We start from the raw sequence: 24,277 nt of genomic DNA, 5'->3' as shown, positions 1-24,277 counted from the left end.
TTCGTATTTAACACTGCACGTAGCAAATTTCTTCATCGAATATCTCGTAACAGTAAGTACAGCTCTCGATCAGCTCAGGGTTCATACTTCGTTATTACAACACGTTACTCGACTCGTTTATAAAATATCTGTTTTCCTTGCAAAATAAAAATATTATTAGGAAATTTTTTAACCAAACAGAATAATCACGATGATATAATATAAGATAACGAAAATTATCTGCAATACATATATCGTTAAATCTAAGCACGTGCAACGGCGACTCCACTCTGATAAAGCAACTAAATACATAGTAACAGCGCGATAGGTAGCATGGATTCCTACAGAGCCGACGGAGCAAACCCTTCGGGATAAAACAAAAGTTGGTGTTATCCAAGGTCGATTAAGGTTGGCCGGTAGTCAGGTAAATGTTTTCCCTCTTGTATCAGGATCCTACATCTTGCAGCCAGATGTCGGTAGACCGTCCGTAACCGGTTCGATCCGCTCTACACCGCGCACGAAGCGACGCGCATTCCCATTGACCAGTCTGTAGTCTGAGTCGTGTATTCGGGCCAATAGTAATCGTGCGGTGCCTTTGAGAACACGGTACGGTCTCTCGTTAGTCTTGTCTCTCGTGGTGCGTTTTCACACGTCACACGTCGGAAACGAAAAAGGGCAAACGAAGGAAAAGAAGGGAACAACGACGAAAGTTACGTCAGAGCACCGCGTCGGTTAAGGAACGAAAAGACAAAATCACGAGTTAGCTGTGAGAGCTGTCGCGAAGGGATCGAGCAACAGAAAGAAGAGCGAACGCAAAGATCCCTAACGCTTCGTAATCGTCTGTCGCGTCTCTGTTTCCGTACTATCCTGTTCGAAAGTCGCAGAGAAGCTGCAACTCTTTTTCGGTACCAGAATTCCGCAGCGGGAGCCGCGCAAGACGAGGTGAGTCACAGGTCGTGCACCAACCACGCGCAATTTCCTAGTCGAGACCTGTTTGCGAGAATCGAACAGGTAATAAAAAGAAATTCCCCAACGCGACGTATAACATTCCGATCGATGACGATTGCGTTTGTCTTTGTCGTCTCTATCACTGATGTTTCAACGCGCGTAAGTGCGTGTATCCGTGTCTGTATGTATGTGCGCGCGTTCGGGCGTTCATTTCCTCGCCACATTTTCACACGACTCTTTCTGTTTTAATGAACTGTGGCGATTAAGTATAACCGACAGCGACGTTACTCGAAATGAGTCATAGGGCGAAGGTCGAGCTTCACCTTGCGACATCAATCTCCATTCTCATCCTTACGTTTTTTAAACCAGCTCCCGCCACTACGGGATTTAACATTGACTGTCGCAAGAGTGCGTCAGCGATACGATCGAGAGCTCGATACGTCACACTGGTAGCCCGGGTATGCGATTACTCGACGGGAAACGAGGTTAGACGTTATACACGCGGCTATCCACGCGAAAAATCAATACACGACCCTCCTGTGCTACGATTCAAACGCGCACCGATATATTTCTACTATTGCAGCAATTTTACCTTTCGGGGAAAACGACGATCGCCGTGGTTTCTGTCTTTGAAAAATTCCTACGTGTGCGTGGACACACACGCACACGTAGATGCATATACGAGTCGGAGACCGCAGCTGATCCCCATAGTTTAGGTTTCCACGGTCGTACGAAGCTTATATAAGTTATACGACGCATCGTACATGTTTGTGGAGTAATTTTAATCGAACGACTCGAGAGAATGATCGGAGAGGTTGGAATCGAACGTTTCATCGATAGCTTGTAATATTTACGACTGTCTTCCTGTTCGTGATAAAAGTTTAATGGGATTTCACGGCTACGCTCGAATATCAAATTAACGGGCCGTAGAACAAACAGGGGTCATTCTTTAATACGGAAATCGGTTTATTTTCGTTCGTCAATCTACATACGTGTATCGAGCTTTTTACGATCTTCTTTCTTATCGATTTATTTTCCCATACGCGCGTCAACCACGAAATATAAATTCTTCGGGCTATGCTTGTAACGTATGCGTTTATATTTACAGCAAGGTTTAAAATCAAGTATTTACCTCAAGTAACGTTTATCGAAGGGACAAGTGATCCCATTTTTAATCGTAATATGCCGCGTACTTTTATCGGGTTAAAGAATTTATAGAACTTCGAGGAGCTCCGATAAAATGAAAAACCAATTGCGCGTTTAAATTGTATATTTATAATCTTACCCTGAAACGTCGTGACTTTATTTTTGCTTTCTTTTTTTTTTTTTTCTATATCACGTTACGAGAACTCGATGGTCACGAGCGTAATGCACAATATAACGGTCTTCGTAGTCGAAGAAAGAAATTTCTTGGTGAGTGGAGGTTCTAATTGACAGGAAGACCGTCAAATCGCCACGTTAATACCCCTTGGTGTTCCGAAGAGGGTCGTGCTCGTAAAAAGTGATTTACGCTTTCGTTTTTACGGTCAATAACGGGACATCGTAGAAAAGAAATTTCTTTTTAGCGAAGCGGGTCGCGTCGACCGGATTAAACGCTTGCGTTACGAGGCGTTATTTTCTTCGCGACATCCAGCCCGGGTATAATTTATCGATCGTTATCGTCGCTTCGACATCATGCGAATTCGTCCAAACGCAAATAATGAGATACGAAATGAATTCGTGGTCCTCTTGTATAATTGAACTAATATTATTAGTAAAATTTGACAAGTGTGAGTTAACAGTATTGACAAATTTCGTCATACATGATAGAAGAAGTTTGGTAATAAAACAAGCGTACAATTGTATGATCCAATATAAAGTTGTAAAATTATAAATTATCTGTACTAATAAATTCTCTTAGACAACCATAAGAAATTTGTTAATGAGAATTATCCACTTTAATTAAGATGTTCTATCTAGCATTCTTTTATTTTCCATAGATTCATAAATTTTTCATAGATTCTTTCATAGACAATTACGCTTAAATATTATAAATTGAATGAAAAAAGAAATGGCAGAAAGAAAATGATATAACTGCAGTTTTCTTCAGATTCGAAATGTCAAATAGAATATTTTAAATCGGGAGGACAGGTGACAAGTTCTGCGAGTACATTTTACAAATTAAAATTCGTGATTATAGTATTCGACGTAAAATTTAAAAACTTGTAAATTAATAATACCAATAAATTGTTTTAAATAATTTTTGTTTAATTAAGAATAATCGTAAAAATTACTTGGCAAAAGCCTAAATAAAAGTTTACAACCTACGACTTAACCCTTGTTGATTCACTAATATTAGTTACCAAATTATTATGCAAGAGGTCTCACGTAACAAAATAATAAGGAAAATATAAAAATCGATCGAACATCGAATCTTCGATCAGGCTTTTTATTTATTCACAACTTCTGCATGCACGTGCCTGTTTTCTCGGATACATGTGCAAATACACGTCCAAAATCACCGGCGAAGCGTGTAATCAGTAAACCGTGTGATCATTCGAATTTTGAAAATGTTTTCGTACACAGTCGAGCAATTTCGTAACCATTTCGAATTGGCACGGCCACTGATCACCGTTTTCGCTTCTCTCTCAGCATCTGCGTGTTTTCACAAAGGCGCACAAGCGTTGCACCTTGCAATTGGCATGCGGCCACGCATGAATGTCTCGATGTGTAATGACTAAGTCATTGAATTTTGTGCATGCCGAGCCATGTTTCCTGACACCTATCTTTCTTCCTTGTCTTGTTTTCTTGTTTTGTTTCGCGGAGACTTGTCGACGAGGTAATGGCAAAACGATTCTATTCGTAGGTAAAGAGCCTTTCTACATTAATGGAAATGTCAAACGTTCGGAAAAAAGATGAAGATATCGCGTTAGATGATTTAGACGCGATCCCGTAATCTCGAGAAGTGTATCGAGATCTGGAATCGAGGAAGGGCGTACACAGGAAACGTCCTATTAGTTCTGAAAGCGCAACATCTGTCCCTTTCTTAGCTAGAAACCAATTAAGGAACGTCAATTAAGAATAGACAGGTGCACGCAGACAACATCAGTCTCGTCGTTCCTCTCTAATTTATCGAATTAAAGACGTTACGTTATAAAAACACCAACTATAGAAACAACGATAGAAAATGATAGAAGTAAATCCTACAATTTCAATGAAATTCTTTCATATGTGATTAAACACGAACGAGAAAAAAAAAACGATAAAAATAACCATGGAAATAAATTCTAACGATTAAATTCTGCAATTTCAATTCAATTTTTGTATCGGTGTATGTTCATGCGTGAATATGTGCATAACAGTTCGAGTAATTATGAAACAGTCTGCCTGCTTTCATTTAGTTATGGTGTTTGGAATAAGCAGTGGTTGGTGTTGAGTCATCGGAAACATAATGGCAATTGCAACCGAGTAACGACAGGTGTAGTTGTCCTTTCTCCTATATAATGACGTCACGAACTTCCAACGATCCTTGATGTACAGCATTAATGAGCGACTGTAGTGTTATTCATACCTTTCGACCGCGTTTGGTTTTGCTCGATTTTGAATACATTAAGATGAGAACGTCGGTGGATACAGCTGTACGTGCGGAAAGTTCACTTGAGTCGAATCACGAATAAAAACCTCATATAAGTATTAATGAAGTATTAATAATTAATAAGTATAATTAACAAATATTCATATAATATAATGAAGTTGGATTATATATATATATAAAAAAAAGTAAAACGGTATTACGAATATCTGTCACTAATATTCTGTAAAATGATTTCGAATATAAGTAATTTAAACGAGATGTACCTGCATTCTTTTTCTCTTCTTTTTCCTTTTTTTTTTTTTTGAAAGAGGAAATTACCGTGCGAAAATGAATTAACGGGGAAAACGGAGTAATTAAGAAAATTAGGCATCGGGGCGTTAATAAAAGCAGGCTGAAAACAAGAACAAAAGAATTACACGAGTTAATTATATATATATGCTATACTTGATATACATAAATCCATACTTTGACTTGGTAAGCACATTTTTGTGGAATTCAACCGAAAAATTCTCCTCTCGTAAGTACGCGTTCCAACGAGGTACGAATTATAAGCACCCTTGCTCTATGACTGGCACTATAAATTCCGAATTTCAAACTAAAGTCAAGCTCATATTAAAATATACCTGCTTAACATGGTTCGTATCACGTAAACTATCTGCGTCTAAATATATAGGTAAAAAGAAATACTATAAACAAACTAAAATTTTGATTAAATCTTTCTATCGGTATATTTATATATGATTATTTAACGATTCGGTTAATCGCGAAGCGAATCGCCTTGCTTTATTTAATTATAATGTATTACATAACGACTATTAGTTGAAAGTTTTAAACATAACTTCTGTGCTGGAGTGAAAGTATTTCAACGTTCCAATGGTAATAATCATTAACGTGTCATAGATAAGTTATCTACAATACTGAAAACACTGGAATAATTCTATATTTCGACACGGTTTGCCTGTGGATATCTTAAACGGAAATTCGTTAAACGTCCGTTTAAATAAAATGAAATTAGGGGAAAATAAATAAATTGGTTAAACTTTAAACGTTAAATATTCTTTTCTGTACTAATCAAATGAGAAAGAAAAATGAAATAGAACTATCCATAACTCGCTCCACAAATGATACTTTTCTTCCATTATCGTACTTACGGTAGTTCGTTTATATGACTCCAAAATTCCAAAATTCCAAAATTTTCCAAGTTTCAACCATAAAACATTTACAGTTGCGAAAGAAATGTATGCTTCAACGAAACGTTGTAACCAATAAAAGATGTGACCAAATGCGATCCAATATCAAAACATTTACCGCCACGGTTACGCAATACGACATCCTAACTGGTAAAAGTATAGAAGTCAGTGGATTACGTCTCCGTATTCGTGGCGTCGTACCACCTGCGACTGAAACGAAGTCGATGGCCGTTCCATCAGAGAATCGTTTGCCAATGCCTCGATCGATAGTCCGAGCGCGTTCACATGGAACCTCTTTATCTTGGGTTTTCTTTATTTGCCCCTTTGCCCGTTCGTTTGCCTTGTTGACGCACGATATTGGCGTATCTCGGCTTCGGGCACGCGTATCAGCATCATCAACGCGGCAACAGCAGCAAGCAGCAATCGGAGAGGAGAACAACGTGGGACGCGTGTCGGCGAAGAACATCGAAGTCAGAGGTAGATCCACCGCAACGGTGGACAGGATCATCCTTGTCGAAGACGTCCGAATAGGTCGTCCGAGTCGGGGTTGGGTTTTATCATCGTGGGCGAGCAACAGCGAGCGGAAACGTCGCCATGCCGGCAGGTATTGGCGCTTCGTACAGGTCGTTAGGCGACCTGGGCGAAGACGTGTACAAAAGTACAACGATCGTCGACCAAACACAGACCACCGGGCAGAGCGTCCTCGAGAGTGTCAAGAAGGCTTTCAGTTTCGCCTCGCCCAAGGTCGAGCTAAGGAAAAAGGATCCGCTGATCGTGGACCGCCGTGAGAGCGTCTCGATCGTCTCAAGGTAATGTCTTATATATACGTTATTGTCTGCGTATACAGGGGAAAAACCGGTCGGCAGGTAGGGGTGACGGTCGCGGGACACGCTGTTTCGCTTCGTCTTTTCGTTGTTTCTCGACCTCGGGCCTTTCTACTCAAGATTTACTCATCGCAAGTCGCGGATGAAGTAATTCTGTAAGTAATTCTGATTACTAGCAGATTTGATGCACGATCTGTTTTGCTGACTTTTAAGTAAGAACCTAGATACAGAGTTATCAAATATTGAATCGTTATACAGTGCATCCGATCCTTTTAGTAATTTATGGAATGCTATTATTGTTTATCTTCTTATGAAATTTATGATACTTGTATATATTTATTGTATGATATCGAATGCCTAATACATTGTTAATAATTTTGCATTATTTAGAATATATAATACGCTGGTTTAAGTTAGCGACTTCATAGACATTCAAATTACGATTAATTGAATTGAAATTATTTCTATATTAAAGAGAAGAACCTCCTTAGAGCTTATCGAATACTTTCTCAGTGAGATAGCATTGTTCGTATCAAAGAGAGATTTCGTATTGAAAGACTAACTCGATCAATGACGAGGTAACCTGGGCAGAAGCTAAGGAGGTCGTGAATGATCGGTTCGAGGTCGAAAATGTCGGCGGTACGGTTAGAGTGCTTTTGCTATTGGCCACGGTGGTGGACTGGGACGTCGAGGAATCGATCGTTACAGTTTCCTGCTGCTTTTTTAAATCGGTCGTCACTAAAATTACAGAAACTTACTTTGTGTACTTTGAAGAAATATGACGAAAATTACGGGGATGGTGGCTTTTCGATTATTAAATTTTATTGCTACTAATACGTCTGACTTACTAACTGCTTGCAATAACGAACTTCGGAAATAGAACCTATAAAGAAGTTTGTAATCTGTCTGAAAATATCGTGTAGTTGTTGGAATAAATGCAGGGATTATATTTTGCGCAGATGGATTCTTTTCTCTTTTAAACGTGCAGCATTCTTTGAATCATTTTCGACTCTTAATCTTGTTTTAACCTATTTTCTTTCAATTTAAGAATAATGCGACACAGACGTTGTTGGTACGTCCAATTTCTCGTGACAATTTTTTACTATAAAATTGGTTTTAAAACGGTAGAAATTTGTTCCCTTATTGATACAAGAGTGAGGTTGAGACGTAATAATTCGATGACGGCAACAGGGTTAATACCTTTCTCCTGCTACGTTGAACTCTGTAGCTTGAATTCGTACTGTGGCTTAAAACGGTATTCGAAGTACGTGTTGTGTTTAAACAATATCGTAGGAATTTTTCATAAATATATTATGTGTATTGTATTTCGAAATTGTATTATCACTGTAATGAAACACGACTATTATGATTATGTTGTTAAAAAAGACGAGTTTGAGAATACATATTTTATTAGAATGTTAATGAAATTTCAATTAGATGTATCTCACATAATATATTCACAAAAGTTTTCCCTGGTTTCGTTGCTACCGAATAAACCACGGGACAACACGAACGATCTCGGATTTTTCCAACATTCGATAAACGAAAAATGTTCAGGAACACCCGATTTAATCGTTCCATTTAAAAACGAGAAATTGCATCCGCGATGTTCTTGTTTTTCAAATTCCAATCACAATTTCTTGGATGGCGACGTCCTAAATTTGCGAGTGCTCCATAATTGAGAATAATTAAGAATCGATAGCACGACCACGACAACGTGGCTCCAACGATTTCGATCTTGCGACCGCTTCTCGATGTGAACTCCTTCCAGCCTAACGACGAATCGAATTAGGCACACGCGTGTCCCTGTTATCAGAATAATCAAAGACTGGTTTAACCTTAAGCACGGACGGACTTTAGGACCGGAAGTTGGTGGTGCGACTATTGATCGGTCTGGGTACAAAAGCAGGCCACGAGGTAAGCCGCATCGTGCGACATGAACGTCACTCCTTTCCTAGCACTTGTATCGCGTGTATTATATTCATTGTCTAATTTTTCGACTTCCTCTGCTTTCCTCTTTATCGCTTATGTTTGTGCTCGCTGCTTTGCCGCCTTATCTATGCTAACCTGAGCGAATGTCGTAACGCAACATTGGTGATAAGTTTGTTGTGTACCGAATTTTAATTAAGGATAACGATGTCACAACGCGAAAGCAATTTTAATATTTCTCTTTCTCTGAAAAGACATCGAGGGAAGAATTTAATATCTTATCGAAGAATTTGTATAATTTTATCTAAACGGTCTAAGGTAATATTTCATTTTGATAGAAGATCCTTTCAGATTGGGACGTTTTTGAATTATACATAGCAATATCAGTTTCATAAGATGTGAACATATAGGGATAATGGTCTAATCTAGGTTATATAGTCTACAGTGCAGACCACTGATAAGTCTATATCATTTGTAATATCGGCGGAGAAAAGTTTCCAATAAATCCAGTACAAATTCTGTTTCATATTTATGAATGAAGTTAAATCAGAATTTTTATATGTTGCTACGACGAGATCAAATATTATGGAACGTATAGCGTTATGCGTACTTTGATTCGATGGTAGAGAATTGAGCAAGGCAGGAAATGTGATGTTTGAGATTAAGTATATGATATAAATCACAAATTTTGAAAAATGTGATATATACGTTCAGTAGAATACAAAGCTGTGCTCTTTGTAATAGGAAGCTATTATTCTGATTTACGTTTCCGGTATCTATCTGCTATTTATCTTCCGACTATTTCATGTACCAATGAAAGCATATATATATATGCATTATTATTATACGCCTTGATTTATGTTACAACACTCTGAGAATTTCCGTACATTCGTTTAAATCAGAGTGATTCCTTTCGGCAACAAATTGTACACGTTCTGACAGTGAAGTTTTTTTCTTGAGCATATACCTGTGTAATTTTTCTCTGTCATATTACTTGTGTTTTTAAAACTCTAATTACCACATTACGCTGTAGCATATAACATTTTCAATAAATCCTAAATCGATCGTAAGAAATAATGTTACAGAGAATTATTTCAATCTTAAATGTATATTACAACATATAATCAAAATGAAAGAATTACCATTATTAAATTTTTTTCAAAAAGGGGAATATCAAGCGTGTAATCGCGTGTTTCGTTATATAACGACTGAAAATGAATTTCTGTAAAGTTATCACCGGTGTTATATTGTTATTATCGTTAGTAGTAATCTTTTTTTGCATGCACGTAGTCGGATGTGTGTTCCTTTGTCCTCGCAACGCTCGAGTTGCATTAGCGTGTGCTTCGTGGCGCGCGACGACAGCGCGTGCGTTGTGGAACCGGCTTCTCGGTTCGAGAGATCCTCCTGCGAGGTCGATCCTCCGAGAACGGCGACACACCAACCGTATTCAGCACGACGCGTCTCTTAACCGCACGGATCCTCGATTTCCTCTGCAGGGAACAGCCCGAGCTTCTTTTTGTTTCAGCGATGCGTTCGATCGTTCTGGTTCGCTTTGTTATCGTTTTTCAAGTCTATTTCCCCCGTTGGGCGGTTCAAGTCAACGAAAATTACGTGACATTAATTTATGATGTATTTCGATCGATCGTTGACCGGAAAATAATGCTTGGAACCTCGACAATATCGCGTATGCTTGAGGTGCGGTTAGGAAAACGTGTTTCATACTGATACGACAAATGATTCAGACTTTTGGGTATAGATGATCGTTCATCGGTTTTTTAAAATAATGTATTTGAAATGTTTTAATTATATTGCCTGCTAATATTTGTCGTTGGTACCCGGGTAGAGGCCGTAAGCCGCTAGGGCCGGGTGTTGTTATTATTCGCCGCTATTTTGTTCTAGGGAAAGAAACAGGATGCCGACCGCAGCCACACCCGAGAAATCTGCTCTTTTGGGGTAAGTTTCGTTGAAAACAAACAATGTAGAACGTAGTTGCGTGGTATACGTATCTATGTGTGGCATACGTATATGTATTATAGATCTACCCTGTTCATATATGTACGTAGACTGCAGTTGATTTTGTACAAGAGTGAAACTCGCTGTAGCTGATCGAAGCGACCTGTACGTACACGTAATATTCATTGACATCCATCTGCTGTCCCGTAGGGATTTTCAAATCCCTTAGAGAGAGAATTGGCATTGACCCCGATATCGGTAAAGCCGAATGATCGTCACGGTAATAGGCAGTTACGTTGTTAAGAGTGGCAACGTTACTCCTTCTTTTCAAATGTACAGACAAGTCAAGGTTTGCTTTCGATAAATTGCTGATAATGTCAGAGGCGCGAGCGTAGACACGTCTTTCCATATAAAAATCTAGAACGATCATTTCGAACCGGTGTCATATTTGCACGAACATTTTTCTCTTTTTTCCCTTTCCTCCCCCCCCCCCACTCTTTCTTGTTTTTTTTTCCATTGAAGTTATCGCAATTCTCTGAAGTTGTAACGCAAGAACGAATCGATACGATGCATTAACTCGGGCTCGGAGAAAATGAAATTGTAATGGCGAGGCATTGCGTGCGACCTATTTCTCCTGACTTTTATTGAATGACCGTGTATCGTTTTCGTTATTCACCATGGAAAATATATTTTTGATTACACAGCGGGATGAAGCCTGAAAAGTATCTGGAGCACCGGTACCGCGGAAAGCGTGTATTTTCTCGATTTTCCACCGGTAAATTGGAATTCTTGTAGCCGATTATTCGAACGAACTTTGGCGATTCTCTTCGTTGCGCTCTTTGTCGAAATAGTACGAAAGTTCTTGGAAAGTTTCGCGATTTACGTAATTACGTCTCCCTTTTAAATATAAATTTTGGACACAATTACAGTTCTCAAATATTATCTCAACTTCCAAGGTTTCTTCAAAACTATCTACTTTCAAGCGCGCCGAACCGTATTCTTTTTAATTCAAAGAGCCAGCTACGAATTGACGCTTGACGTCTGCCTTGGAGTTAACAATAAAGCGCAAATTGAAGTCTCAGCTAGCCATTTAATCACCTGTGTTCAATATTTTCGAATTACTTAACAAAATAAAGGAACCGATCTATCTAACAGAGAAAGTGCATATGGGCGAAGTTTAAATGCAGTTTCTAACACGGCAATCTTAATGAAATCTGCGTTACATAACTGTCTCAAATGTACTTCGTTTGTGTACACCGTTCACGACGAGCCAAGCGGCAACAGCCGCTTTGATGCACGACGCGACATTAAATTTCTAATTCTGCCAACACGTCGTATTGTTCTCATATAATTAAACTACGAGACATACGCTTCTATCTGTTCGTACATAATGACGCTTGACTCGAACGTGTCCACGAGACAAAGAATTACGCTATCGAATATATCGCAATCCTAACACGTTTCGCAATTTATTGTTGTATACATGTATCGACACGTTCTGTTGTAATTAATTTAATTTTGAGATGGATTCGCTCTTGAAGCGTACATTGGGGATACGTGATCAATTGCGCATTATCGTGTACAAGTTTCGAGTGCATCTTGTTTTGATTGAAACGATCAAATCGAACGATCGAGTAAGTAATAGAAGAGTTCGGAATGGCGCGAATTGCCGGTTATTTTTCTCTGTTGTACCGAAATTGGGTAATCAGACAGACTGGCGCCCTACTTCAAATTGCAACCAATAAACTTCTTCCTAATTGATCTCCGTTGCGGAGGAGTTAGCTGTGAAATTAGGATTAACTGCGGGTCATTAGAGAAAGAAACAACTTCTCCTTGAAAACGTTAAGTTGCGCAATTTAAAAATATTTACTCGCAAATAGGAGCCAAGTTTCCGCGTTACATGGAAAGCAATGGGCAATATCGATCAACGTAGTATTTGTGTCACAAGCCTGTGGCAGTTGACAGTACCATACATCGCTTAAAATAATACTCTAGACAAGAAAAGTTGAATCTGTGGTTTCATCTCGTAATTCGAATTAAACAATTTATAGACAATGCCTGGGAAATATTTGAAAAACTGTCTCGACCTTTGGGCAATGCAATTCTTCCACATCAAGTTTAATCTTTTATCCTTTGACTCTTTTTGACTCTTCGAAACATTTTATCTTAAATTGAAAAGGAAGAAAGTCGACTGTGTCTCGTTTTGAAACTCGAGATATGCAATTTAGAGATAATATTTGAAAAATATTTGGACAGTCCCGACATTCGAGGAATGCAGTTTTTTCACATCAAGTTTAATCTTCTATCCTTTGACTCTTTTTGACTCTTCGAAACATTTTATCTTAAATTGAAAAGGAAGAAAGTCGACTGTGTCTCGTTTTGAAACTCGAGATATGCAATTTAGAGATAATATTTGAAAAATATTTGGACAGTCCCGACATTCGACGAATGCAGTTTTTTCGCATCAAGTTTAATCTTTTATCCTTTGCCTCTTTTTGACTCTTCGAAGCATTTTATCTTAAATTGAGAAGAATTGAAAGGAAGAAAGTCGACTTTGTTTCATTTCGAAACTCGAGATATGCAATTTAGAGATAATATTTGAAAAATATTTGGAAAATCGTCGGTGTCAGTTCGTCGACGTCAAACTTCATCTTCTTTGCTTTATATATTTTTCTAACTTCTCTTTTGCATCGCAGTATTTCATTTTCGATTCAAAAGAAAAATATGGCCTTTTAGGATATCGTAACGTAGTAATCTATAGATACGCACATATCCTTCGTTGACACTTACTCCTGCGATATAAGACACGCGTGATGATAAATGGTGTTAGCAGGACATTAAAATGTAAGAGTTCCTTGTGACACGACTCTGTGAACTCATACGTCATTTTGTTCTACTTTCGCTGAAAATTCGTTTTTGTGCCACTTGGCAACACGCCGTATTCACCTGAATTGTACGATCCTCGGGACTTAGCTCAACTTCCCACTCGATAAAAACAATGAAACCATCTGTGTCTCTTTTAAAGATATATCATTGGTAACGTGATCGAAGCATTAGAAAATCGGAAACTCTACACCATCGTATGAAATTGTGGTTTCCGCGAGACGTACTCTTCTAGACTATTGGTTCGTGTTTTGTTCTGTCACGTGTTTCGTTATTAAAATGAAAGAAATATCAACACGAATATGAAATTACTTCATAAAGCAACTGGATTGCAACGTAACCAGGATACCGATCGTAACCTTAATTATATCGTAATAATCCATAATAAAGGTATATTAGTATACATTTCTATAAACAGTGTCTGTAACGAGAATATGGTAAAAAAGTGAAGGTAGATTCGTGATTCTCTAATTACTAATTAACAACTGTACTGAAATATCTTATACGCTGCCATTGCGTTATAATCCCGATCATTGTAGCAACTAATTAACGAAAACGGAAAATCCCACGTTATTCAATTCTCGTGCAACATCATAGTGTCCTTTAGAGGCAGACAAATTTCAATAACAGAGAGAGGTACCTACGTTGCGTAATTAGCGAGTGCGCATGAAACCAGAGAAGAGGTCACGAAATAGTTGAAAATTAGAACAGACCCTACAACGACTCTTCGAGGATCGGAGGCGAACGAAAGGTAACGAATTGTTGTGAGATTGAAGTTAATGCATGGTATGCATAGTCCGTATTTCATTTTTCTCTTTATATTACATTTTGAGATGCATTTTTCTCGACGTTCAGCATTCGATCAATTTTTATCTGTAGAAGCGATTACACTTTATTTTTCTCTGAGTGAAACGGCTTTAGCGAATCGTGCTCTGCATTCAGCATAGATTTAGCGAGCAGTCGTTCGAGATCACCTGGTTTTCGAAAGAAAGCCTGACTCCAGAAAGGAAAGACGTAAATCAATCTGTTCCCGACAGCCTCGTCTTACACGCGTCTCTCTGCGACAGAGCACTGGCTGACGAAAAAATGTCATGTGCAGCTCGGTTAATCGATCGGTAAAAAGGATACAAACGAGATATCGAATGACAGGGATATCGAGTGTTCCTTCGTGGTGGTTAGCTTGCTTTTTATCGATCGGATGGTTTCTTACGAATCCACCATTTTCTCTTCTTCGGTAAGCGTTACGAATCTCGACAGGTACCGTAAACCGTATACGACTTGTTTCTACTTCTAACCGCAGCAATTTTATTTCGTGCTTCGGTGTGCTTTCATAAATTTATGTCTACTCGCGAGGAAGATTATCCAATTGATAATGGAACTGCAATGATTTTTTAATATATGTATAGCGACTCGCGAAAATGTTCGAACATTTGCTATAGAAAACTTAAAAAAAATACATTATTTTGAGATTTCATTAGCACGCGTTACAACGAGATACGACTGTCCTGAAAATAAAAAATCTAAAAATGTCTAGCTCTTAAACTGATTGTCAATAGTACATCCTTGCAATATCTTCGTGAACTAACGATATTACAAATTTATGCCATGATCGATGGAATAATGTGCCTGGTCTGTTTTAATACAGACTTTTATAGCTTGCGTTAGATTCCTGGTATATTATTTAATATATAAATATAATATATTATTATTTCTACGATATAATATATCTGACGACTAACGAGGTTTATTAATATCATTCACACTGTAAATTTCACAGAATGTGATACACGAACCCTAATAAAAGATACTGTTTCAGTGAATTTGTTATCTGTTTTAACCGCTCCAGTTTCGAGCATGCGTCGACGTTTATTTGACCTAAAATTTAAATCAACTTTAAATTTCGAATTAACTCTGGCAAAACTAGGAAACTGGCCACGGTATCCGCGATTAATTTGCAACGAGTTTGAAGCGGATTTGAAGCTCGGCTTAAAGCTCTCTGATCTTTCTATGCGAATACCTCGAAAGTTCTGCCGTTTTTTTGCCCGCTAAGTCATTGAAGGCAGCCGCTGATTAAATCCTGCTTTTCAGCGATATTGTGTCTATTCGGGAGTTTTTCGCAATTCCCGCGAACACCTTCCACCGAATACTTTTTCTTTTCGTATACGTAACGCGAAGCAATTTCGGAGTTGAAAAAAAAAACCGGTAGAACGTCCGATTCGCGTGAAAATCTTATCAGGCGTCTGCCTAGCAGATTTTCAACGTTACGGTTTTAGAAATCCATTTTCGTCCGTATTATCCAATCGTCGATGCATCTACGAAGCTTCTTTAAATAAAGAGGGATCCTGGAAGGCAAACCGACGTCTAGAATTTGCATAACCGATATTCCAGCATCTTCGCCCGCATCCTGGAATAATCAATTCCCATTTCTTCGAGCACTGGAACTTTAAAACTAAGCAGCTGTCGCGGAAAGGTAGATGAAGGAATCGATGAGTTTTGTTCGAATACCTTGTGAAATGCAAAGCCAGAATATTTGTATTTCAACTTGCTTCGTGATAATCGTAATCCTGACTTGGCGAATGTTTGCGAATCAGTGGTTTTTTACATAATTATAAAAGTTAATCAAAAAGGAAAACGCAAAAATACGTTGACAACATACTTTTATGGTTACTATCTTCATCGACAACTTGGGACAGGAACACAACCGGATTTAACTTGCACCGGAAATGATAGTGCGACGTGCTAGCGATGCGGGAAACCACACGCAGACAGATTTGCTGTGCTTTGAAATTCAATGAAGTGAACTCAAACGATATATTCGAACCACTACAAGTACCGTTTAATCTTTAACCGGAAACTAGAACAGCTGGAGAATTAATGAGATCATTATATTAACGTAATAGGTTGGAAACGATAATTCGAAGCGCTACTTAGAAGCAGAAGAACCAGTTATCTCAACGAATGAATTTTCAAAAACAGCGATATTGTTAAAATCATGTTGTTATTCTAAAGGAAATATCAAATATAAGGCAAGTGCAGTTCGCCGTGAAACGTATAATATCTTTTTAAAATAATTAATACTTCTTTTAAGAAAGCAGTGATAGAAAGAAACGGAGGGAAATGGAATTCTAACTTAATTTAAAAACTGAAGCCTAAGTAATTCTATCTAGAAAATATTTTTTACAAATATACTATATCTTGAATATTTTACATATCCTTGCAATTTTATATGCATCCTGCGCGTTTTTGCGCCTATAAAAGTCATTAAAATGCATTAAACTCTTAATCCAGTAACAACCTACAACCTCTAACCTACATAAAATCGCGTTTATGTGAGATAAAGTTAAATTCATCGAGGCATAAAAAGAAGGCTGTTAAATCTACACAAGAAGTATACTTCAAGTTATATTATCCTGTTATTGGATGTCTCGTCGTATTTTTAGATTACATCGTATTTCGTCGCAAAAATATGGCAATCGTCTTTTATTGTAGTCTTGAGTAATTAGAAAACTCTTAATTAAGATAAGATGAAGCACTCGACATCTTTAAAATTTCGTTCGCCTCATGGACGATGATCGATGGTAATAATTTTCTTCCTCTTCCTTTAGTAGGTTTCTTCCTTATTAGGATTCTCGTTTGCAATTATGGAACGTATTTTCAACGAAAATGACTTTTATTATAGCCGAGTCTTAAAATGTAAAAAAGTAAATGGAAAAGCTTTGGTGAAACTATTTATTTTCAGTTATCATTATTGGATAGGTATGCTAATAAGAATCTAGCATTCGATAAAGTAAATATTCGTATAGAATATATATTGCAATGAATATTTCCTGAACGAATTTAATCATCTTCGCTTGTGTCGAAAAATACACATAGAAATTCTAAAATATTGAAAAATAATATTGATATTCGCATATAAATTACAGTATTTTACATACATTTCTCTCGTGAACCTCGTTTTTCCTCTTGTATGTTTTTTTCCTGCTGAATCTTAAACGTTCGTTTCAACACCTGTTCGCGTAATAACATTATGGTGTACGTTACCAGAGAAATATGATCATAGTAATAAAGTGAATAAAGTTGGGTTACTATCGTTCGCAAGCAATGCTCTATCAGTGTAAACAAGGGGGTGCTGTATATCTAACCGAGACTTTATCTATTTATCATCAAATTCCTTGGCGTGAGAAATTACTTTGAAGAACTTTTTATTGATGTCGTTCGATATTTAACACGCTCGAGGCTAGAATTTTCTTTTAACAATAAAGCCAATAATATAATGGTTCATAATAGAAAATTAGATTAGATAAGATAGATTAGATAGATATGTGGCTCCATTTATAATGAACTCTCATATCCAAATGGCTCTCTACGGTGCTAGAAGAATTATAGCGAACCAACAGTTTTCCTAAAAATTACCTTCAAACATATTCTACTATTCTGATTACTATTCTGCCGTAAATACGAGTACTACCGATTTCAAATAACTTTCATTTGTTAATATTAAAAAACTGCCAATGTTGTTCCACTTTTAACGAATACTTGAAAACATTTTAACGACTCAATCTCTAAACGATTACTTTGAGAGTACATTTGTACATGTATGGCGATGTCCGCAGGATAACGTATTGATTTTCAAGTAAAATCAAACTGCCGCCATCCAGCTGTGTCTATAAATCTCGGCTATAAATTTAATGAAATAATTTCTGCAGATATATTTTCGCAGCGGGTGCCAACGTTTTGAAAGGGAGAATCTCGTTCCATATCTTCTTCTTTTTGCGAGATCACGGCTCCATTCAAGCGCCACATGAATAAACGGAATATGGAATGTGACAGAAAGAGTATTAAAATTATAGCAGAAATTAATTCACATTGACTAACGAGGTCGTTTTTAAAGTTTGTATACCAGAAAATAGAAGCAGTATTTTCATTTACATATATATATATACATAAGAAACAGTATGAAAAAAGAGAAACAGGAGAATGGTATTACTGGAAAAGCAATTTACGCAACGCTGTCTTCCTAAATGATAAAGCTAGGAAAAGAAACGTTTAACAAAAGGGCAGGATCAGCCCCGGGAATCCAACGAAGAAAGTAACTTCTTTATGAGGTCAGTGGATGGTATTTTCACTGATATTTCTGCAAGAAGGGGGTGTCGTTCCTTTATCTCGCACGAACTTGCAGAAGCATCAGCATGTAGGGAACAGGTCAGCCTGAGATCCTGACATTTCCCCGGTAAACTAAATTGGGTCGCCCCGTAAATCCTCAGGAATACAGGTCAAAGTAAATTCTTCGAGTATTAGATAGAGAAAGAGCGCGGGTTGCATCGCCCAAGTGCTCTTTAAACGGTTAACATGATCAAATTAATCACCACGAGTATCATTTGTTTTTCCTAGCGATTTAAATCAGGAAACGCCTTACACGATACTGCGAAAGGACGGTCGTATAAAACGTGCCATTGATTTTATTGCAAGAAGCACTTTAGAATTTCTTGGAACTCTAAGAACTAAGATTCGATATTTTAAAATTCAACCTTGATCTTTTCACAAAATAGTGTAACTTCTACAGTATAAGACACTATTTTTAGTAGAATAATAAGAGAATTGGGAAAATATTGTGTACCTTAGATTCAACAAGAAAAGATATCGAAGAAGAAGAGATGTAGCTCGAAGATTGTTCGTAATCGAATTTAGCAAATTACAAGACGAATTACCTATTTCTATTTAAACGTCATGCTGACACGAATAATCCTATTTTATTCTAATATATTGCCCCTAAGTTGCTACGTTTTATAAGTCGTGAAAATAAAGCGAAAGATGATAGAATCATCGTTAAAGCCATAAATACACATGTCAAGACGTAAAAGAGGAAAATCAGTGCTCTGATTTACTGGATCACATAATAAACGCGTAGTTAAACGAACCTTAAACGGCCATTTCGCTGGAGAGTGAAATGCACTTTTGAACATTACGGAAGCTTTAACGAAGAAGAACGCGGTGCTACGTGTTTCCTCTTTAATGTGTCTACAGCTGAATAGAACTGCAGGCGTCAAAGGGAAATTGCGCACACGAATCACAAGATTACCGCATAGAATGCAAGCGTGTGGTATGCACGGTCTCGGGGACACGGGCCATCTTCAGTAACACACGATCCGGCCAGCAACGCCATGCTCGATAGGGCGTGGTCCTCAGGATCGATACCATAAAAAGCTCACTACACCACCGACTTCTTTAATAAAGTACGTGGCTTTGCGTGTACGCGTTTATATTAAGCGTTTCCACGAGTTTTATGCAAATCACCCATACCTTCCGTAGGCGCGCGTCCGATTACTCCCTTTATCACGCACATCTAGCGACATCGTGGGCATAACAAGTGCTATCAGCGATTCAGCTGTAGAAAAATATAGTAATTCAAGAAAACATTTGAATACTCGTCATAGACAATCTTTATGAACATATCAGATGCGCTATATGAAAACTTTTTGGAATTTCATTAACACTGTATAACCTAGTTTATGTAAATGCTATTTGAAAGTATGAATTACAAACGATTTCAAGTATTTCTTACATTACGATGTCTTGCCTCAAGCATTTAATTAATTGTTGCGTTAATGGAAATTATCTAGCTTGCTTATGTAAAATAATTATACGATAGACTGTTATGAAATAATGGCAAAATGTTTCCAATTGAATGAAGAATAAAACATCAGTTTCCACGGATGTTTCGAAATGATAGAATATTCTAACTAAGGGCGGCGGTATAATAGATAAATGTACGATTATTATAATTCTGGGATTCGTAGGAAAAACGACCTTTATCAAAGCTTTCAGTTTCTCTGATATCAAATCTTGTCTCCTCTATGAAGTGTGTGTTTGTTATAATCACCTTGTAACTTCTACGTACATTTTCAGATTTATTTCAAATTTTATCAATAGGATGAAAATCGTATCGCGCCGTACGTCATACAAAATCTTTTATATGATACACATAATATATATATATGTATTTAGAAAAGTTTTTTTATTGAAATACTCTCGTAAGCCATTGTACACCGTACATTTATAATATTCCATAAGAAGGTACTTGTAATTGTGATAAGAAAATTCGATATTTTGAAATTCGTATTCAGATAATGGTTTATCGTTTCGTTGGTATTGATAAGTGAGATGTATATTGGTGAACTGATCAAAGTTTATATCGATGAAAGAGCATGTATTCGTAACGCAAATTGCACATCCTGCCCTGAATTTTGGCATATGGGAAGGGTGGTTTGTTTCTGCTACATTCGGGTTAATTACTTAATTAATTAAGCGCGAATGCATATCACACGATCGCACTTGTACGAATTCATATACATATTCATGGGTCAAATGAATATTAATTGTTGAACTATCGCGCAAATCGTTTCTGTGAATTACAGTATGGCGAAGAGTTATTAGAAAGCAATTATGTAGCGATTACTGCTCCGTTAGCGATCATAAATCATTGACTAACTATGCTCTGATACTTTTGTCTAATGAACTATGTATTGAGTTACATATTACGTATTAATTAATGAAAAGGGATAAAATATTAATTACAGAGCAATAATACTACATGACAAAGAACAATAATATTTATTTCGCTTAAACTATATTTTTATTTTGTTATAATTGTGATTATTAGAATATTTACAATTTCTTAATAATATGGCTAAACAAAGGGAAATTATAACAAATAAAAGTAACATTTCTACCGAAACACAAGAACAGAGGAAAACAAACGTTTATTCACGAAATATTTATACGTCGCTTTGAAAGGGACAAAAACCTATAGGACTAGCCATTCAAATCCGCTGAAAGTATCAACTTGGCACATTTTATATTCTGGCGTTGACGTAGCGAATATTTGATGATACTTTGTCTGTAGTGCGAATGAAAAGAGAATAAACAAGAAGGAATAGCTTCTTTCACCTGGCTGATTCTTTTCATTTCACTGTAAACTTTTGCATATTCAATAGTTTCAGGGTTAGCACTCTCGTACCTCATTTGAATATAATTCCTTCTATCTTCGTTTAACCTAATAATATTCTAATTAATCTAGCGATTAAAATGTAACATTAACAGGAGCGTCTTTTACTTGCATTACGAGCATGTAATTTCGCGTTCGAGAAAATTAAAAATAAAGTGTGCAAATATAGATATCAGATAAGCATAAAAAATACGTGAGAAAAAATGCGTATCGATTCAATATAAATTTTCCACTATGCAATTTTCTATCGATCCTCGGTTAAGTCAGCACTGAATTTTCTAGGCTATCGATTATTTCCTCCTTATTAAACGTCCTTGTTCGCGCATTTAATTTAATGCTTAACACACCCGCTGTTATTAAAATACGACAATTTTTCCCCAAGAGCTGCATGAAGATAGAGATATCTTCTTTCTTCTTTCATAAAGAAGAAGCTAGTAGAAGAGAATTTATGTTTTTAGATATTTTTATTACGATACTTAAAAACAGAGAGCCAACGATTGCACTTTCAATTATTGCCGAGAGACTAGCAACTACATTTAGATAATTAGAATAACGCAACGTACGTCACAAATAAGAATGATACCTTTGTAAGTGAATGATAACAGAGTACTAAGCACGTTTCAGTATTTTACCAATGATAAAGACAATGTTTCTACTACCTACTTAACTCAAGAAACACCAACGAAGTATAAATTCCGTCTGACTCAACAAACTTTGAATACTTGGTGCTTTGTTTGCACGTGTGCCAAGAATGTCTCGATTGATTTAGTTGTGGCAAAATAGTCAAGGGATTAAGAGACTTCTTTTCATGCGCAGCACGATGCCTTCAGATAGTATGGACGACATTGAACTGAAAAATATTCAACTTCAATTTCCTCCGCTAAGATGCCTATCGAGAGACGACAGTTCTGTGCGAGAGGAAAGGGTTGAAACTGACAAAGGGAGTTTGCTGGTGGCTGTGCAAGGGAACCGAGCAAAACCTGCCATTCTTACTTATCACGACTTAGGCCTTAACTGTGAGTAATCAATGTTTCTAATTGTTTTTAGAGGCTATCATAGATCAAATTTCAGCCCATGTGAATTTTGTTCTAATACCATCCTAATATTATTCCTAACCACTTAGAACAATAATTTTTCTATTTTTCATCTAATATCGTATAGTAACGAAACATTTAATTGTATTTGTTCGACTTTATTGATTTCTAAAAAGAAAAAAGATATAGCAGTGTAAAATCTTAGCTATAATAGTATTAATGAGAGTTCATCTGGGCATAGCAAAGATTAATTTAAAGAAAAATTACGGAATATTCCCAAATAGATTTTTGACTTTGTATTTTAAAAGCAACAGCTGTATTCTAATTAATATGTACTGTGCATGCGAGTGTGGTAATATTAATTAAAATTCTTCGAAATGTCGTTGTTGGAAAATAAAGTGAAAAATCTGACCGGAAATTTTTCTACATCGCTCGAGAGAAGAAAAATAGATGATTTTAAGTGAATTTGATACGGATGGATAAGATTTTTGATTACAGAAGATATTAAAGAAACACATGGATCGTTATTTTCAGATATATCGAGCTTCCAGGCGTTCTTTAATTACATCGACATGAGAGTTTTACTCGAAAACTTCTGTGTTTATCATGTGAATGCACCGGGTCAAGAAGAAGGTGCACCCACGCTGCCTGAGGAGTAAGTACATTTTCTACAGAAAGTTTATTCGCTTCTCGAAACGCGTTAGAAATTCACGGTTAAATATTCATACTGACAAACTTTTATTCTTTTGAACGTGAAACTTATATCTTTTTTTTTTCTTCCAATAAATACAACTTTTTAATGTTGGAACCGCTGCAAACCTTTAGGTTTTTGTACTAAATAGTCGATGAACAATTTATACAAAGGACCAATTTCTTTTTCCATTTCGAACATGATCCAACAAACGAGTAATTACTAGCAGCCACACCTAACGTCGATAAACGACCACTTCCAATTATCAATCAGGTTCGAACACCGATTCCCTTGACGTGCAGTAACGAGTTTGCTAATTAACGCGCAGCACAGCTGACAGTGACGAAACAAAACGAAAAAGCAAAAATAGAGACAGCTGATTTCCCAATGTTTACCATATGTGCACGTATTATACGTATGAATATTTAAATATCGTTGAAGAGGATGATACGCGCGCGTCACTTGACGACAGTGAATTCAATTAGTGCAAATCAATGACCTAATTAACATTCTAATTAGTCGAAGCCCCGACTATGTTCCTACTTTAACATGTACCGCGGGTAATTCCTTCATGTCTTAAGAGCGATTTTCTCTCCTTTGCCTCATGCCTGCGCGGCAAATTCTTTCTTGCGCTTTTCCCTCTATCGCCGTTTGCATTTCTATGGATTCGATCTTATCCGGCTGTTGCGCAGTTCGTCGTTTCGTTATTCAATTTCTCATGAAATCAGGAAATGTTAGGTCAGGAATTTATTCGAAGATCTCTGTCATCATCAATCATTGAACTAGCTCTTGTCGTTTAATGAGAACGAAGTTACGCGATAAGATCGTTTTTATTTGAAACAATAAAATACATTAAATGCTATATAGAGTTTCGATAGCAATGTTTCGATATATGTACGATAGCTGATGAAAGATTGGTTTCAGATTGGTTTCAAATTTGATCAATACGTATAATCAGCATAATCTCATCACAGTGTTAATAAAATTTCTGTTGCGAATTATCGACTAAACAGCGACCGGTCAGGTCAAACCGATCGGTCGATATCGCGTACCTCGAATGACTTAACGCTCAAGGTGGAGAAGGTTTAATAGATCGTGTGTTAGACTAATCTAGCACTATATTTGCACTTGTTGTATAAAAGTAAATTGTGATGTTATGAACACGGCGATGGTGGAATCTTATTGGGTGTGAAGTATTTCACCCATATAGTACGATTTCTGATGATGAACTGTCCTAGTATATTGCTGATTTTCCCCACCAGCTATT

At 37.0% G+C, this 24,277-nt stretch overlaps 1 protein-coding gene across 8 annotated transcripts in view; it reads left to right on the top strand.

Moving 5' to 3' along the window:
* Positions 1-531: 531 nt before the first annotated feature.
* LOC100645195 (protein NDRG3) overlaps positions 532-24,277 on the top strand; it is a 34,100-nt gene continuing 10,354 nt past the window's right edge. For 2 of the 8 annotated variants that reach the window (XR_001098778.3, XM_012309307.3), the window contains exons 1-5: positions 533-921; positions 6,082-6,500; positions 10,344-10,397; positions 22,102-22,301; positions 22,854-22,974. Coding sequence is in view for 7 of the 8 variants with exons in the window: in XM_012309307.3 (XP_012164697.1) it covers positions 6,286-6,500; positions 10,344-10,397; positions 22,102-22,301; positions 22,854-22,974 (590 nt within the window). In the remaining variant the exon portion in view is untranslated. Of the gene's footprint in view, positions 922-6,081; positions 6,501-6,651; positions 6,671-10,343; positions 10,398-14,006; positions 14,032-22,101; positions 22,302-22,853; positions 22,975-24,277 lie in introns of those variants that run through there. The other 6 variants (XM_003395877.4, XM_048406544.1, XM_048406543.1 and 3 more) reach the window with 6 other exon arrangements.

This window comes from Bombus terrestris, chromosome 6 (assembly GCF_910591885.1).
Source record: "Bombus terrestris chromosome 6, iyBomTerr1.2, whole genome shotgun sequence".
Lineage (NCBI taxonomy): Eukaryota > Metazoa > Arthropoda > Insecta > Hymenoptera > Apidae > Bombus > Bombus terrestris.
This window is presented reverse-complemented; position numbering and strand designations above follow the sequence as displayed.